The 16358-nt window shown below is 43.0% G+C and overlaps 1 protein-coding gene across 1 annotated transcript; it reads right to left on the bottom strand.

Annotated features, from left to right (window-relative positions):
* Positions 1-227: 227 nt before the first annotated feature.
* On the bottom strand, positions 228-14646 carry gtpbp2a (GTP binding protein 2a). Its single transcript, XM_066696662.1, has 12 exons — positions 14239-14646; positions 10713-10739; positions 9689-9873; positions 9465-9573; positions 8958-9155; positions 8222-8396; positions 5009-5228; positions 4617-4752; positions 4335-4393; positions 4031-4202; positions 3501-3665; positions 228-3283 (listed from the first exon to the last, which is right to left on the bottom strand). Exons 1-12 carry the CDS (start codon positions 14431-14433, stop codon positions 3119-3121), a joined length of 1806 nt encoding a protein of 601 aa, XP_066552759.1. The 5' UTR covers positions 14434-14646; the 3' UTR covers positions 228-3118.
* Between the last annotated feature and the right edge of the window lie 1712 nt (positions 14647-16358).

Raw genomic sequence — 16358 nt, 5'->3', positions numbered from 1 at the left:
GTCTCTCTTCTCTAGATTATATGCTTTTAAATGAATCGGAGATAATCAGGGAGTGGTTGAGACCAAAGTATATGTAATTACATCAGTTTAAATGGTTCCCTTTTTCTGGCGATGGTGACCTAATGTATGTGATTATTCTACACCAAGGTGCATTGTTCATGGATGTCACAAGAAAGATTTATTCAGTTTCACGTTCTGCAAAGAAAACCGCACTAATGAAATTAAACTCGTTGTGTAATAAAACTTTTATTTATGTACACCATTATATACAAACTGGATTTGTACATAAATCGCAGAAATTTCACACGAAAGGAAGATTAAAATATTACAATAAAACTTCAAAAGACTTTACCTCGGGTTGGGATTAAACAAATGACACGGTTTCTTTCCTTTTTCGTGTCCATTGTGTAGGGTATGTGGGACACCCAGCCTGCATAGGAGATCAGTGCTGAATCTGAATAAATCAAACAGCAGATGACTGTCAAAAGGCATTTGGAATCTGTATGGAAATCGAAACACTACTTCAAAGTTGTAAAAAAATTGTGATGGATGCAACAGAAAACAAGTATTTTTTGCAAAAGGTTAATGTGAACATTTGAGTAACATTTCTCTTAAAAATATATATATTTACATATATTTTGGTTCACATACATTCTATATATTTTGTCGTTTGCAATTGCACAAGAACCACATGTAAGAATAACAATTAACGACACAAACTATTATAAATATTTTTTTTTGCTGCGTTTGTTCAGCGAGGCAACACACACTCCTCAGTACTGCTCTGTTCAACATGCAGGGAGAGTCTGGACACACAGCTGACACGGCTGCCAACAGCAGCAACCTTAAACAGAACAGTCGACAGTGAACCGATTCCACGTGTGCATTATCTACATGTCTTCCTAAAACGTCCTTTCAACGAGTAGCACCACATGAGAAAAATAAAATAAAAATTCAAGTGTTTTCCAACACATTAGGACTATACAAGAAGAAATAATCGAATATTCCTTCTTTTGTAGGCACTGTAACTTCAACCCCATCAATAACAAACTTGTGGTATCACTGTCTAAAAGGAAATGCAAAGACTCATGTACAATTGAGGGATAAGAAACTACAGTCACGCTGTAGGGGAGTTTTGTATTACAAAAGGGTTGTCGTGTCTGTGGTTTTAGGTGGTTGATGACAAGCTGCTGTGAGGAACACTGTGAGGATGGATTTATTTTCTAAAACAATGTATTTTGGAGGGCTTATATAAAACAATATACAGCAAGAAACAATCCAATTTGATCTAGAATGTGTGTCTAGGCCCTTCTTGGTTAAATAAAGGTTAAAATCGACAAATAAATAATATAAAATGTCAATGCTACAATGTTGCCAGTGGCTGATGGGAAGGAGCTGAGAGAAGACCTAATCTAACTTCTGACCCTGTGTGTTCATGCAATGGGGGACGTGTCATAAAGATGTGTAGTATTTATTAACACAGCAGGGCTGGTTATAGCCGTCCTGTACAGCATGATCTGAAAGCATCAGTGTTTCAGACACCGGTTTATTCTGCTTTAAAATACCAATTTTTAAAGCAAGTGCTTAAAATCATTCATTTTTTGCCGTCTTAAGCAGTGCAATGTTTAATGGGGTTTGTTCTGTACGGTTTTGACTACCCTCGGCTAAACACTAGATTTAAAATCTCATGATAGTTTTCAAATACATAGTGGGCTAAATTGGCCAAAAAAATAAAAAATAAAAATCTTCCTCTATTTAGGACTGAATCGGAAACAAATCTTGTAGCGAAAGAACAGTACTTTCCTGCCGCAGCAGAGAAACAAAAGGCTCTGACTGCAGAAAGCTAATCCAAAAGACTGCATTTCTCAAAGCCGTCCCAAAACACTAACTTGGTCATGAAAAAATTCAAATGGCCTGGAAACAGAGAAACTTTGAAATCCACAGATCAACTAGTGGAATTCTAATATACACTTTGTGAACACTACCTTCAATCTCTATAAAGTCAACTGTACATGGCCTCAGACACTACCTTCTTCTTTAAAACCATGTTAAAGGGGCATACTGCGTCAGAAACAACTTTGTTCTGCTAGTCCGGGAGTCATCCTGCACTTATGGTGCCACCAGCAGACCAAAAACAGAACCTGATTCAGAAAACCGAGTCTAAAAGGCAAGTGTTTCTTAAAGGCTATCCGAGATTAGGCCATAAAGTGGATTTCTTCATCCCACCAATTTAATTTAACGCCGCGGACCTGTGCAGGGTGATGGGGGCTGGATTTCGAAAAGGACGCGGCTTCCGGGAGATCAAAAAAACCCATTCGTGTCCTGGGCAACGGAAGCACTTGCAAAAAGTAGGCAAATACCAAATCATGGGTTATCTACTGCGGTTGGGTCCTGCGGCCTCATCCTGGTGGCCACTCTGAACATCTCTGACGGCGTCCATTTGGTTTTTGGTATTGTAAACATTTCACAGCAGGAGGCTTTTAAGTAATCACTTGCTGTGTTTTTTCGTATGATTTTTATTTATTTGTGGCTATATTTAAATCTGCTCAGCGCACTCCAAATATTTTGCCTCTCATAATCGCACTCCTTCTGACTTGTCAGCGGTTTATCGATCGTCAGAAGGCTGCTTTTGTTCTGCCAATGCAAAATTCTAGAGGCAACCAATCGAGCTTTCTGTTATGCGCTCTTGGAGCCGGTTATTAATAGTGGAACCAGTTGGTATTCCATGCTGGTTCAGTGTAGGACTATCAGGGCTGAGCTCTGTAGAATTGTGAGAGTTACAACAAGTCTCCCTCAGTTAATGCTCCTCAAAATGATACCAAACAAACACAAAAAGAGAGAGAATGTGAGCAAAAGCCTGTTGATATAAAAGCATTAGCTCAGACTACAAACAGTTAAAAAAGGCTGTGGGACAATGGGGCAGGCAAGCTCCTGAGCAATGGTCAGGATCAAAGCATGGGGACGTCACGATGGCAGTGGGGCAAAGGATGCTGGGACTGATCAGAGCAGCTCCCTCTGTGCGGATGGGCTGGTGCTGAGGTTCCCGGGGAGAGCAATCCAGGTCTTCCTCTGTCTGTCTCTCTCTCTCTCCCCCTCCATTGCTCTCTCCCCCTCTCTCCTATGTATGATGCTGGTACAGGGAGGCAGGCTGCAGGTAAGTGACGTGCCCAATGCCTTTGGTCACCCCCTCCCTGAAGAGCAGTTTGGCCCCCACCTTCAGGTACTCTGGGTGTTTGATGAATTTGAAACGCACCACGGCCTTCTCGCCAGTGCGCAGCTCATCCTGGGAGAGAGAGAGAGAGACCAAGACAGAGACGGAGAGAGAGAGAGACAGAGTACAATGACACCGCTTTGAAGAACAGAACGGGGAAACCGCTGTAATCCAAAATGTCACAAACATGTCTCGCCATTGCTAAAACGCTTGCCTGCAGTGACATTTTTATTTAAAACAACTGGATCATACATTCAGGGGCTTCCACATGTGCTCAAGCCGTGCTCACCTTGCCATGCAGACACTCCACAGTAGCAGTCTGCCGGACGTTGCCCACGTGCACCGTGACCTGGAAGCCTTTCCGGAAGGTCTTGGCATGGAAGAGCAGCACGATCTCGGCCTCGAACAACCAGCAGATAGTGGGGTTCATCTCCGGGCTCACCATCACCATTCCCTGGAGAAGGCAGCACAGGACATCAGCTGTCTGTTAATGAGGAACAGCAAGGGGTACCAAACAAACTTATCGACGACTGCGTTTTCCCGGATTTCATTTGTTTCACGAGCCCTCTCCTCTCCGGTTTGTTCTGCCATGAGAACTCTCTGCCCCAGCAACTGTCTGAAATGCACGGTCGTGATCCATGACTCCTAAACTGGTGCATTGTGGGTGTATCCATATTCCACTTTTTTTCGGCATCTAAAACTATCAGGAACCATACGCTACAGTCGGAGCAGAAAAGGCTGCAGAGATTCGTGCTTGAAAGGGGAGCAGATAAAAAAAGAGTAAGAAAAATAAAACCCGGATTTGGGGTGCGGTCGGACCTTTCGGAGCAGCGAGCGGTCGAAGTTGCCGAGGGCCAGCGTGGCGGCCTGGCCAGCCCTCAGCACCCTACAGGCTGAGCGGTTCCTCTGGATGCTGCACACCTTCAGCCCCAGGAAATTGCCCTCATCGGTGGGGCCCACCACTAGGCGCTCGCCCTCCCGGCAGATCCCACTTGGGAGAGAGAGAACATTAATATTCAGTGTAACAGGTCTTTAAAAATTAAAAAAAAATCTTAATCTAGAATTGGTCTTATTTTGCATTGTGGTCTTTTGACCCAGGATGAACGCCCCCTCGGATGCTGACCTGTACAGGGTTCCTCCGACCACCGTTCCCACGTCCGGCACTGTGTAGATTTCGTCAACCTGCGGGACAGATCGTAGACTTCAGGAAGGCAGCCAACCGAAACAGAATCAAGGCACTCTTTAAGGTGAATTGGAAATAAATCAGCGTTAAAGACGCACTTTATTTATTTCCAATTCTCATCGTTATATGCAATGAGAGAGAAAGGCAGTGTTGGCGACAGTTTTTTTAGGTGTGGGTTTTGAAAGAGAAAGGCCCTGGACTGTGCCGAGCAGCGCGCCATACCTGAAACTCTGTGAGTTGCTGCATGAGCTCCTCCTGCTCCTTGCTGTTGCTGAGGGGCGGCAGGATGTTGAAGAAGACCTTGAGGAGGTCGAGACTCTCCCCTGACACACTGGACAGGGTGAAGATCGGGGTGATGCTGAGTAGCCAAGCAAGAACAGAGAGACAAAACTGTTAAAAAGTGCTAAATACTTCATTTTGTGTAACTGACCAGTGGTCGGCCTGCAAGTTCCAGAACAAACATGGATTCCAAAAATAGATTCTACATGCTTAGGTCTAGTTTCTGTATATTCCACTTGGTTAAATCAACCTATTGAGTCTCGTGGGTCTCCTATGGTGGTAGACGTGTTTTTCCATGCAGTTTGTTTTCTCCAATGAGAAGACAGAGAGGGTACCTTGGGGACTGTGCGAACTGCTGGGCGGCAGTGACGGCATCATCGGCGCTGGACACCACCATGGGGATCTTGTTGCAACCGGGCTGTTTGAGGATGCGTTCCAGCTGCCGCACTGTCCGATCAATGGTGCCCTTGGTGCACAGGTCCACCTTGCTCACCACGATGAAGATGGGCACCTTCAGAGCCATGGCCAGGCCCAGGTGCTCCCGTGTCGTGCCCGCTGTGGACAGAAATACCACAGCTCAACCAAAGCCGTGTTTCAAAAGGCAAGGCTCTCCTAGCCGTTTTAACAGGTAAAAATTCAGTTTTGGCCTTATTCTGTCCCAATGTACCTATGATGCATTCATAAAACAGGCTAAAGGCAGTCTAAACAAATAGGATGTGACATCACTGAGTTGTGCGACCTACAGTGTTGCATTGGCCAAATACAAAAAATGGGAAATAGGTTTTTTCATGGTGTGCCAATGATTAAAACTAGTTCAAGCATGGTGTGCCCTGGAAGTGTCTCATTACCATTTGTTCAGGAACTGTGGTACTAATTCATGGCACCTATGTCAAACGCTACTGCTAACAGCCTTGCTTTGATATTAGGAGTTGAAATCGGCCTGTGACACAGCTGCCAAGACTGCTGTGCTTATGATACAATGTGGAAAAAGCACTTCTGGAATGCTGCTTATGAGAGATAACCTTGGGTTATCTGCAGCTTCACACACACAAAGGCCGGATAAGCTATGGCATTATATACTGAAGAAATTAATGTGTCCGGCCTGCAGCTCCAACTGAGTATGTACACAGAGCCAGACAAGCAGTCAAACACTGAGAGAAGCTATAGAAAAGATTGCAGGAGTAACACGTCAGCAGCCAACACACCAAGAGGGTTTTTGTTTTCCAGTCCTAATGAATTTGGATTTCAAATAGAAAACAAAACAAAGCAACCCTGGTCTTCATGCTTAACTCTTGGCTTTGAGGGAATGATAAACACAACATGCAAGGGTTGTGCACTTGCATCGTTTCCTTTTTTCTGTTTTTTATTTAGATAAGACACATACGGATCTCAGATGCTGTCGGCTGTTGAGATTATGGTTTAAATTCCATCATTGTATATCACTTAAGAGTCAAAAGAAACCTTGCCCAGAAACTCAATCCCTTGCTGTTAGAGGGGAAGAGACTTCTCTGTAATCAGAACTGAAACGGGACTCCTGTCCTCTCACTGACCGGGTTCACCCTGCTATTAAAGGGTTGATGTCTAAATTGTTAACCTATTTTATTACACCTGAGCATCTGCTTAATAAGGGACATTACAATAAAACTATAACACACACATGCTAGCTTATTATCCTTTGAAACTACAATTCAGAATAACAGAATTAGAATAGAATTGCTTATACAAGATCTTTCACATTTCACCTCCTAAAAATACAGCACCACAAGCAGGTTATATAATTGTCCTCACACACCAGAGATAGCCTTTACAGACTGCAATCTAATTAACTTTCAGTGTCTGAGTCTGTCTGTGCCGTGTCTGCAGACACTAACTGCATCTGTGTGGGGATGATGCGATGGAGTGTGTAGCAGCAATGCAACATGTTGAGGGAAGACCTGTGTTATGAGACACTAGTGAACCAGTAAGGCTACATCCTCTCGCCATTTGGGGGAAAGATAATATGTTGTTTCCCGTTAAATTAAAAAAAAAAAGGGAAAAAAAAAAGCAGAAATGATGCATGAAACATCAAGCACTGCAGTAATCTAACTGGGACACTATTATTGCGTCACTTTCATTTTTTCTGGCAGATAAGAGTGGGCATGCCTGTCCGGCTACTGTTTCCCTTCATCAAGGGTACTAAAAATGTTGACGAACACAAACAGAGCACAGTAACTCATGAGTTTTTAAATTCTCATTGGTATTGGATGGCCCAACAGCGCTTTTAGTTTGATCGTGACCGCACAGCATTTGTATTCACAACCCTCCCCCCACAAATTGACCTGGACTGCCGTGATTGAAATTACTTAAAGAGGTCAAAAGCCAGGCAGTGTGGGGAGGGAGCAGGACACTAGAGTAGTCCAGGAGTAGTAACCCCGTCTAGATCCATGAAGTGATCCACAGATATCACTCCAATATAGCTCTCAGCTTACTGAGGTATTGGTTCCCAAACCCTCTAACTCAAATAACACCTCTTACATAACATTTTATTGGAGCAATCTCTGCCCTTATGCTGTGAACATCATGTCCAAAGTCTAACATCAGGTGGTATAAATTATTAACCCAACAGACATGAGCCTCCTTGAATGAACTAGACTCGGCTTGGCATCGTATTACAAGCCTTGGCCAGCGTGAGATTGGTGGCTCAAATTAACAGTTTCAATTGGAAATGTATTTTCAGAACACACTGGAGTTGGAAGGGATATATATTGCAAGTATTGGGTTTGTGGTTGCATGAACACAATGTGCTATTTTCTGTGTCACCTCTTATCTATTGCTTGTGTGGATTCCTGACCCAGTTCCCCAGATTCCTACTATTAATTCTATGCAGTGCCTGGAGTAACCTTTTGCTCAGTGTCTCATATCTCTTGTGACTGATTCAGCTGGAAGTGTTGTGGATATATTTTATTATCATTTCACAAACGCTTTCCTTGGTTTGTTTTGTCCCTGTATTATGAAATTATTCAATTTATAGCCACAGGTATGATTAACTTTTTTAATTAATACTAAAACAAATACTTGATTCTTTACTGGTTTTGATGCCCTGCCACTTCCCGATGTGGGTCACCCGGCAAGCTGCTTTAGCCATGTCAGCGGCTCTCTGTACTCAGACTGTCTGTACTCTCCTCATGTTCTGCTCTCTATCTGCCAGAGACTGAAACTGATACTTGGGAGAATTCCAGGTGAAGATATTTACATCAGTGGTGGAAAAACCTCTTTCAGATTAATTTCAATAAGGCTCTCATAGTCCTAAGTGTTGCTATACAGGTGTTTCAAGGCTGAAAATTACTTGGGGGCATAATAGAGTTAGTGTAGGTATGAATATCCTCAGATGATACCAGAGAATAAATGAGAGATCAAACATTTTTCCAGAAAAATCCCAAATAATCCCACCAAATGCACTGTATTCTGGTTCTTCTGTTAGACCCTGGAATGTAATCACCTTTCTTGACTGTCCCCCTCAACCCAAAACCACAAGGCTTTCAAAAGAACAGCCAATGACCAAAGCCTACCTATGCCTGTGTTGGCCCCAACCACCAGCATGGCAAAATCTGGGCAGTAGCTGGTCAGGCCGAAGATGGTGGTCTTCAGGTACTTGTGGTGCCCAGCCAGGTCAATGAAGGTGATCATTTTGGAGGCACTCTCACAGATCTCCTCCGCTGTCCGCGATTCGCTGTAGTTCACCACCTGAGGAGAGAGGTGGGTGTAAGCCAGGATAACAGCACCCAAATCCCTTCAGGCAGTATCTCTGCAGGTCCTAATTGAAAGCAACACCGTTATCGCTACGTTGGGACAATTTCAATGACGAGATTATGCAATCAAATCCTCCAATGAACAGTTTCTGGGACTCATCTGTAGTGAATGATTCAGTGCCTCCAATAGAAACACTTGAACTCATGAAAGGCTACCGGTGAGTGAAGTCGATTTGGCCCATTAGTGCATTAGGCAGTTTTAACAGTCTACTGATCCAAGATGAGGCCTTGAATAATATCAATCAATGACCAACGACAACATCATTATGGAAATTTGTTAGAGAACCCTCACTCGGTCACAGTAATGAATTCCAGTCAATAGCCCCGAGTTTGAAAGAGACGCTAGCATCATCTTCAGGATTTGGAAGGCCTTCTCACTCGTCTACATAGCATGTACCTGTAAGTTTCTGGAAGGCGTGGGACCATCACAGTTGCCCATCTTTAGTTAAACAGCTTGTAAAATGAGAACCCCTGTCCCACTTTGCATATTTCTTACCTCGCCCTTGCTGTTAAAGCCCAGGATTTCGAAGCTGATGCTGGAAGTCCTGCCCGACTGGATCTCGTGGAGATGTCTGAAGAGGTTGAGTCTGGCCCGTCCTCGCCCGTTGTCCAGCTCGCCTTGGGTCAGCACCCCGAGCAGAGTGGACTTCCCCGAGTCTACATTGCCAAGAACGGCCACACGCAGGTCCAAGAACTGTACACATACAGGTACAAAAACAGGCAGGTCTGACGAGAGTAATTGCTCAAGCTTTTTTTCTTTTTGGTTTATTGTAAATTTAGCAAAACCAATTCGTTTTTTTGGGCCACAAAATTCAGGAATCAACTGCAGCCTACTAAAAACCAAATTCAACACTGCCAATGACAGGATGGCATTCCTAAGGGTAATCCCTTCACACTGGGATGGTTATGTCTACCCATGTCTAGCACTCCCTAAAGATGGCAGGAATTACGTCTGATTGAATAAAACTAAAGGTCAAATAACTTAAATAACGATAATCTTCACCTGTTGGTCATCTGGCACCTTCCTTACTAACACCTCAGCAATCTTCCTGGGGATGTCAGAATCATAATCCACCTCTCTCTCTCTTAGTATAGTGATGTCAGCGCCAACCCTGGACACAGAGACAGAAACAGGGGGTGAGATTCCGGGGGTTAATTAAACTACAACTCTTGGGGTGTTCTGTGGGAATATGGATGGATTTTCTAGGGTGTGTGAGCTGTGCATACTTCTCGGCCATCCTGCGCAGAGTCTTCAGGGAAGCCCTCATATCCTCCTCAGACAGCCCCACCAGTAGCCCGTTGTCCTCCACTCCGATCTGATAGACCGCCTCTCCCCGACCCTCCTGTAGCCTCCATTTCATCTGTGTCACCAGGTGCTCGAAGCGATACTGTGTGGGGTTCACCAACTTCAGCTGTCCAGACACACAGGAACACAAAGAACTCCCTTAGAACGGGGCTTCTATGGGAAGACTAAGCACAAAGATACATGGGATACATGCCCTGAGGACTCTTCAGCTATCTCCAGATTTATTCCCTGGCTAAACTACTTCCATACCACGCTGCCACAAAATCAGTTTAGGAACTTTTTTCCTCCTCCTTTTTCTTCATGAACTACTACAGTTTCCTAACCAAAAAACAAAACAAAGGAAAGTGCACTCACAGATTAATACACAATACATTAGAAATTAAATGTGAAAAATGCAGGTGGCATGAACTACAGCTTTAGAACACGTTCGTTTTTGGATGGTTTGGTTTATGTGTTATTTTAAAGACAGCAGCTGGGGGGTGGGGGTCTACAGATTAATCCGCCGTGGTGTGGGATTGCTACCCCCGCATCTGCTATGATTCTAGGTCGACTGTCCACTTAGTACTCGAGCTTCACTCAGCAGTGCGCAGCCACATCACCTCCATACATGCGAGGACACTTTAAGTGAAACTGCATAGCCAGGGCTGACTGACATGTTGTTAATACCACCCAAAGGTGCTGCTCTCTACCCACACGTTCCCTCTTGTAATTGTATTTCATATCCTCCATTTAACATGCATACTGTAGGGCACTTGAACTCTCAAAACACATGGGGACACTGGCATTCTTACTTCAATGCAAAAGTGCATACAAATTCAAATGAATACCTATTTGACTATCATTATTCTGTCGCTTTTGCCAACACAGACTCCTCAGTTTGGAGACTGAGAATGAGATACAGCACAAAGGAATGAGGGAAAATCAGGCAGTGAGACCGGTTCTTACCTTGTACTCGATGTTTCCTTCTTCGGCCTACAACAGAGAAGCAGAGAATGGCATTAGGCTTGCAACCACTCCTGGTCACAGTACTGATTAGCAAGCTATATTACTGCTAGTAGGCCTCATAAACACTGACATCAAACAGGGCAACAGACAGGAACACACTTCAATGCAGGACAACATATGATAAAACCAGTAGAAAGCCGCCAGCACTCTGTGGAGTCTGTCAGACAAGGCCGAGGCAATCTCACCAAGTGGCAGTTTAGACAAAACCCCTCACAGAGCTTCAACAGAACTTCTTAACAGGTGAATTATTGGGGTTGCTATGGTGAACAATACTTATTAACAACTGTCAATTTTAATGTAAATATAAATATTGGATGTTACTGTAAAGGCACTGTCAATAGCATGGTTATAGCAAAGTTACTTTTTTTTTTTTTTTTCTTCACACCCACAAATAACTTGCATCTCTCACTCTTTCAGACATCAAATTGCTCAACAATCTGCCTCTTTTCTTGTACATGTCTGAAGGATGATCAGAGGTGAAAGCTGCATTCAGTGTTTCTAAATTGGGCAAAGAAACACAGGGGGGGTAGAAAAAGGATTAGAAATTTAAAGAGAGAGAGAAAGAACCTGATACTCATTAAATTGGCATAGCAACTGTGTGAGGACCTGTCGAGTTCTCCAAGGCGCACTGTAATCAAACACAAGCACATTCCTTAGCCTCCAGTACAGTAATCCCTCGAAGAGGTCCCTCACTGCACTGCAGCACAAAAGAGCTCTACATGTTGAGACACGCGCTTAATCTCACAGAGTTCAATGGTAAGGCTTTGAGTTGTCCCTGTGCATAGATACAGCTCTGGTAGTAATGGGAGTTCTCCGAGACATGCTGGTGAGAAATTAAGGGCCAAAGAAATTCAACTCAATATCAATATAGGGAACTTTAGCCAAGACCTACACATACAGGCCTCAACAGACCAAATATGCAGCCCTAATTTACTTTCTCTGTATTGTAGATTCGGAGCAAAAACAGCTACAAATAAATAAGAAAAACTAGATAAGAGAGTGCAGTAGGTAAATTCTCTGTAAATTCCCTTACAGAGAACACAAAAAGGAGAACTCTGGCCTGCAATGAAACTGGTGGGCAGCTGGTGTGCCCAATAGATGCCCGTCTGCTTGTCTCAGTAAGTCTCCTAATACACAAATAGAATTACAAAAAAAGGCCCAATCTGACACAACTAGCCAGCTCTATAGACAGGCAAACCACTGATAGATATGGAGAGTGACACATGCTTATCCCTCTTAAGAGGTCACGGGCTTCAGTTTGCAGTGAATTAAGTACCTTTCTTGTCTGCCAGATAGAGAACTTATTATGTAAAACTGAAACCGGTGGCTCACTTTGTGTTAGCTGATCTCCCATACTCTCTCCGAAACCACAGTGTCTTCCCTATGCCTTGCAGCTCGCTATCTAGGTGTATTTTTAGTCCTCTGGCCTCTGCTATGGAAAGATGGGTATCAAATTACATTCCAACGCAGCAAGTTTGTGGAGGAGTGCTACTGTTCAGCCATACCCAAAATGAGAAGAACAATTCAATTACCCGGAGATCCTACAGACTATAGATTATCACAACTACAGCAGTTTACACTAAATCTGCTTTTTGTTTATGAACTGCAAGAGAACAATCAGTAACTTACTATCCTGGTCACTTAAACACGGTTATATAATTTATCTAACAAATACTTCCTTTAAAACCCAAAATAAAAACACAAATACATAAATAAGCAAGCCTATAAGACCCTATGACCCTCTTCTGTGGGTCTTCAAACATAACCTGAATTTAAGTTTACTTTCTGATTCCTACTATCTGACTTATGCATATTTGGCAGCTAATGAATGCATTGTTCGCCGGCCAGGTAACGCCCATAAGTCGTGTGTTTGAATGAAAATGCCACATGGACTGAAGTTGAAGAGGCCCTGATAAATCAACTTTGTTTAAGTTATTGTAAGCCGTAGAAACCAGTCATGCATTTGCAAGCCGCACAGAGGCGTGTGGTGTTTTTACGGCTGTAATACCATAAGCTATTGTACAGAATCCTAGATGAGAAGAACAAGGGCACTGAAAATACAGCAGCTTTTATGGCATTAGAAAAACTATAGAATAACCCTTTCTTTTTGGTTTCCTTTTATTTTAGTACAGTGTTTGATGAGCTTAACTGGTTTACACTGTTAAACACAATTACTTCCCTTCACAAACATGAATTAGGAAAGAAGAGCTCCATCACAACGACCTAATCGAGAGGTATCTGTTGTGTGCAGAGCTCTTTATTGTAACTTAATGTGGATTAAGTTTAAAATCTTATTATTAATTCAGTGTACAATGTATTTTTTTTTTAAACCCTGCTCAACCCCAATAGAATAGAGAATATATCACACGTTTTAGGCCTCAGAGCAATTGTAAGCTATAGGTTACAAACAAGTGTCCTCTGTATTCCCCAGAAAAGCTATATCCACCTGCCACTAGTTCTTTAAAAGTCCAATGACGATAGGGAGCAATCTTTACCATCACAATCATTATTAAAGGAATTCACCAGCAGTCATCTCTTGTATACTTGCGGTCATATTCCAAGGCTGACAAATGCGCCTTTATACATTTCTGGGTTTTCCATAACGTGTGGGAACCCTGGGAAGCATCTGATGCCAGAAACAGTTTCTTGCCTTACCCCAGGGACCGAGCTCAGACATTCGGTTTCCCACAGGCCAGTGTCAGCACTTGGACTGGGTGGGGGAATCGGAACAACTAGGCACATGGAAATTCTTAGTTTTATAGCATTTTGAGATGTTTTGCTGCACCACACATACACACTCTCTCGGATGCTGTTCTTTCATGTTGATTTTCCTTTTGGCTACAGCACAACATCTCCTTGTCAAAATACGAAATGATGATAGTCAAAACCTTAAAAGAGGATCCCCATACACTTGATACTGTTGTTCTACAAATTGCAGTCAGTGGGTTTTCCATTAAGAAATTGGCTAGATTTTCTCCTAAAGCAGGGCTAGGTGTCCCACACACCGTTTTTGTTATGTGACAAAAATGAGCAACTGAAAACTAATTTAGTAAGTATTCCTAATGTTGATATCGTACTGCTAGCATATGTGAATAACTGAAATGTCAACATTATTTTGCATTGCTTTGCATTGCTTTCACTGCCTGATCTCAGGGTCAATCGGACACCATTTACAAACACAGCTGTCAGTTGCATAGGATCTGTGACTCAATAGCACTTGCCTGAAACCTGATCATTTGTAAACACGTTCACTTATACAGTCTTGCTGTGTTGGCAGAGGAATACAATAAACCCCCCCCCAAAAAAATAAGATCCATAGTTTAGATCTGTATTATAAGAGCACAGGCATGAGCAATATCGAAAGATCTGCTTTAAATGATATGACATGAATCAAATGATATCTACCAGGAACTAGAAGCATTCTTTGAAAAATAGGAGGCATTCAAATGTATCGACTAGGGCTCACCTCTGGAGGCAGGTAAGGCGGGTTATTGTTGGGCTTCGTATTTCTGGTCGCCCGGTTCTTCACTTTCTTCCCGTTTTTAGAGCATTTTTTCGACATCATCATCCCGAACCCGCCGCCCGAACCGGAGCCGAGTCCCTGGCAGCTCGACTTCAACACGGAACCGCTACCAAACAGCTCTGCTACCCGCGGATCCATTATTTGATCGGAACCTGTCCCCCCGTCGTCAAATTATCGTCGCCCTTTTGTTTTCCAAAACCGGGGCATTCGTCCTAACGCATCGGACAGGGCTGAAGGGGGGAGGAAAACTAAAGAAAATTAGAAAAGAAAAAAAAATCCCTATCCCCTTCACTTCGAACAAAAACAATAATAATAACTCCGTGCCCCTTCACACTGATGCGGATATACGTCAGGGAAAAGGCTGCGTATTATTCATGAGACGCGTCACAGCTACTGAATATTCATGAGGTTGGAGGCACGTGACCGCGACCATTGGGCAAGAGGACGGTCGGTCTCATTTGCATATAAAGACAAACTCTTGCTTGCCTTTTGCATCAGCGAAGACATAATAACTAGGAAATGTAAAGTGAGCTGCAAACTTTGTTGACAGCACATCACTCAGTGCAAAAGTTCAAATGATATGTTATGTCATAGGACAAGCTTATGACTAAGCAAATGCCTAACTTGTTTTATTTACTGTATTTTACACGTTTTAAGGTATTATTTACATTCTGATCATATTTAGTTATGGTTTTATTATTATCCAGTAACCTGACACATCTAAAATAGCATTGCAGGCAATATATATTTTTAACGGATGGTGGTTGTGGGTTTGATTTATTTATTTATGTGGTTTGCATTGTATCCTCCAGACTGCTACCTTGCCTAGTCTTTGCACCAAACAGCATATGCATTGGTTTTTCTTATATTTTCTATTCAAGTAGACGTGTTTTGGGGGAACTCTACTCCACATGCACATAATAGTCTTGCATGATTTACAGGAAAGGCTATAGTAATCATGTTTAATTGTATTATTAATTTTTGCATTGCATATGTAGACATTGGAGTTAATTATAAAATGCAGTGAAATACTGGTCAACATTATTACACTGAATTTCTCATAATTATCCTGTTTACATCACGACAGAGTTAAACTACAGGCATGTTATGCCACCTTGTGGTTATAATGAACTGGGACGTGAAGATATACACTCACCTAAAGGATTATTAGGAACACCTGTTCAATTTCTCATTAATGCAATTATCTAACCAACCAATCACATGGCAGTTGCTTCAATGCATTTAGGGGTGTGGTCCTGGTCAAGACAATCTCCTGAACTCCAAACTGAATGTCCGAATGGGAAAGAAAGGTGATTTAAGCAATTTTGAGCGTGGCATGGTTGTTGGTGCCAGACGGGCCGCTCTGAGTATTTCACCATCTGCTCAGTTACTGGGATTTTCACACAACCATTTCTAGGGTTTACAAAGAATGGTGTGAAAAGGGAAAAACATCCAGTATGCGGCAGTCCTGTGGGCGAAAATGCCTTGTTGATGCTAGAGGTCAGAGGAGAATGGGCCGACTGATTCAAGCTGATAGAAGAGCAACTTTGACTGAAATAAGCACTCGCTACAACCGAGGTATGCAGCAAAGCATGTGTGAAGCCACAACACGTACAACCTTGAGGCGGATGGGCTACAACAGCAGAAGACCCCACCGGGTACCACTCATCTCCACTACAAATAGGAAAAAGAGGCTACAATTTGCACAAGCTCACCAAAATTGGACAGTTGAAGACTGGAAAAATGTTGCCTGGTCTGATGAGTCTCGATTTTTGTTGAGACATTCAGATGGTAGAGTCAGAATTTGGCGTAAACAGAATGAGAACATGGATCCATCATGCCTTGTTACCACTGTGCAGGCTGTTGGTGGTGGTGTAATGGTGTGGGGGATGTTTTCTTGGCACACTTTAGGCCCCTTAGTGCCAATTGGGCATCGTTTAAATGCCACGGCCTACCTGAGCATTGTTTCTGACCATGTCCATCCCTTTATGACCACCATGTACCCATCCTCTGATGGCTACTTCCAGCAGGATAATGCACCATGTCACAAAGGTCGAATAATT

Source organism: Amia ocellicauda, chromosome 23, assembly GCF_036373705.1.
Source record: "Amia ocellicauda isolate fAmiCal2 chromosome 23, fAmiCal2.hap1, whole genome shotgun sequence".
NCBI classification, from domain to species: domain Eukaryota; kingdom Metazoa; phylum Chordata; class Actinopteri; order Amiiformes; family Amiidae; genus Amia; species Amia ocellicauda.
Note: the sequence above shows the minus strand (reverse complement) of the source record. Positions and strands in the feature narration are given on the sequence as shown.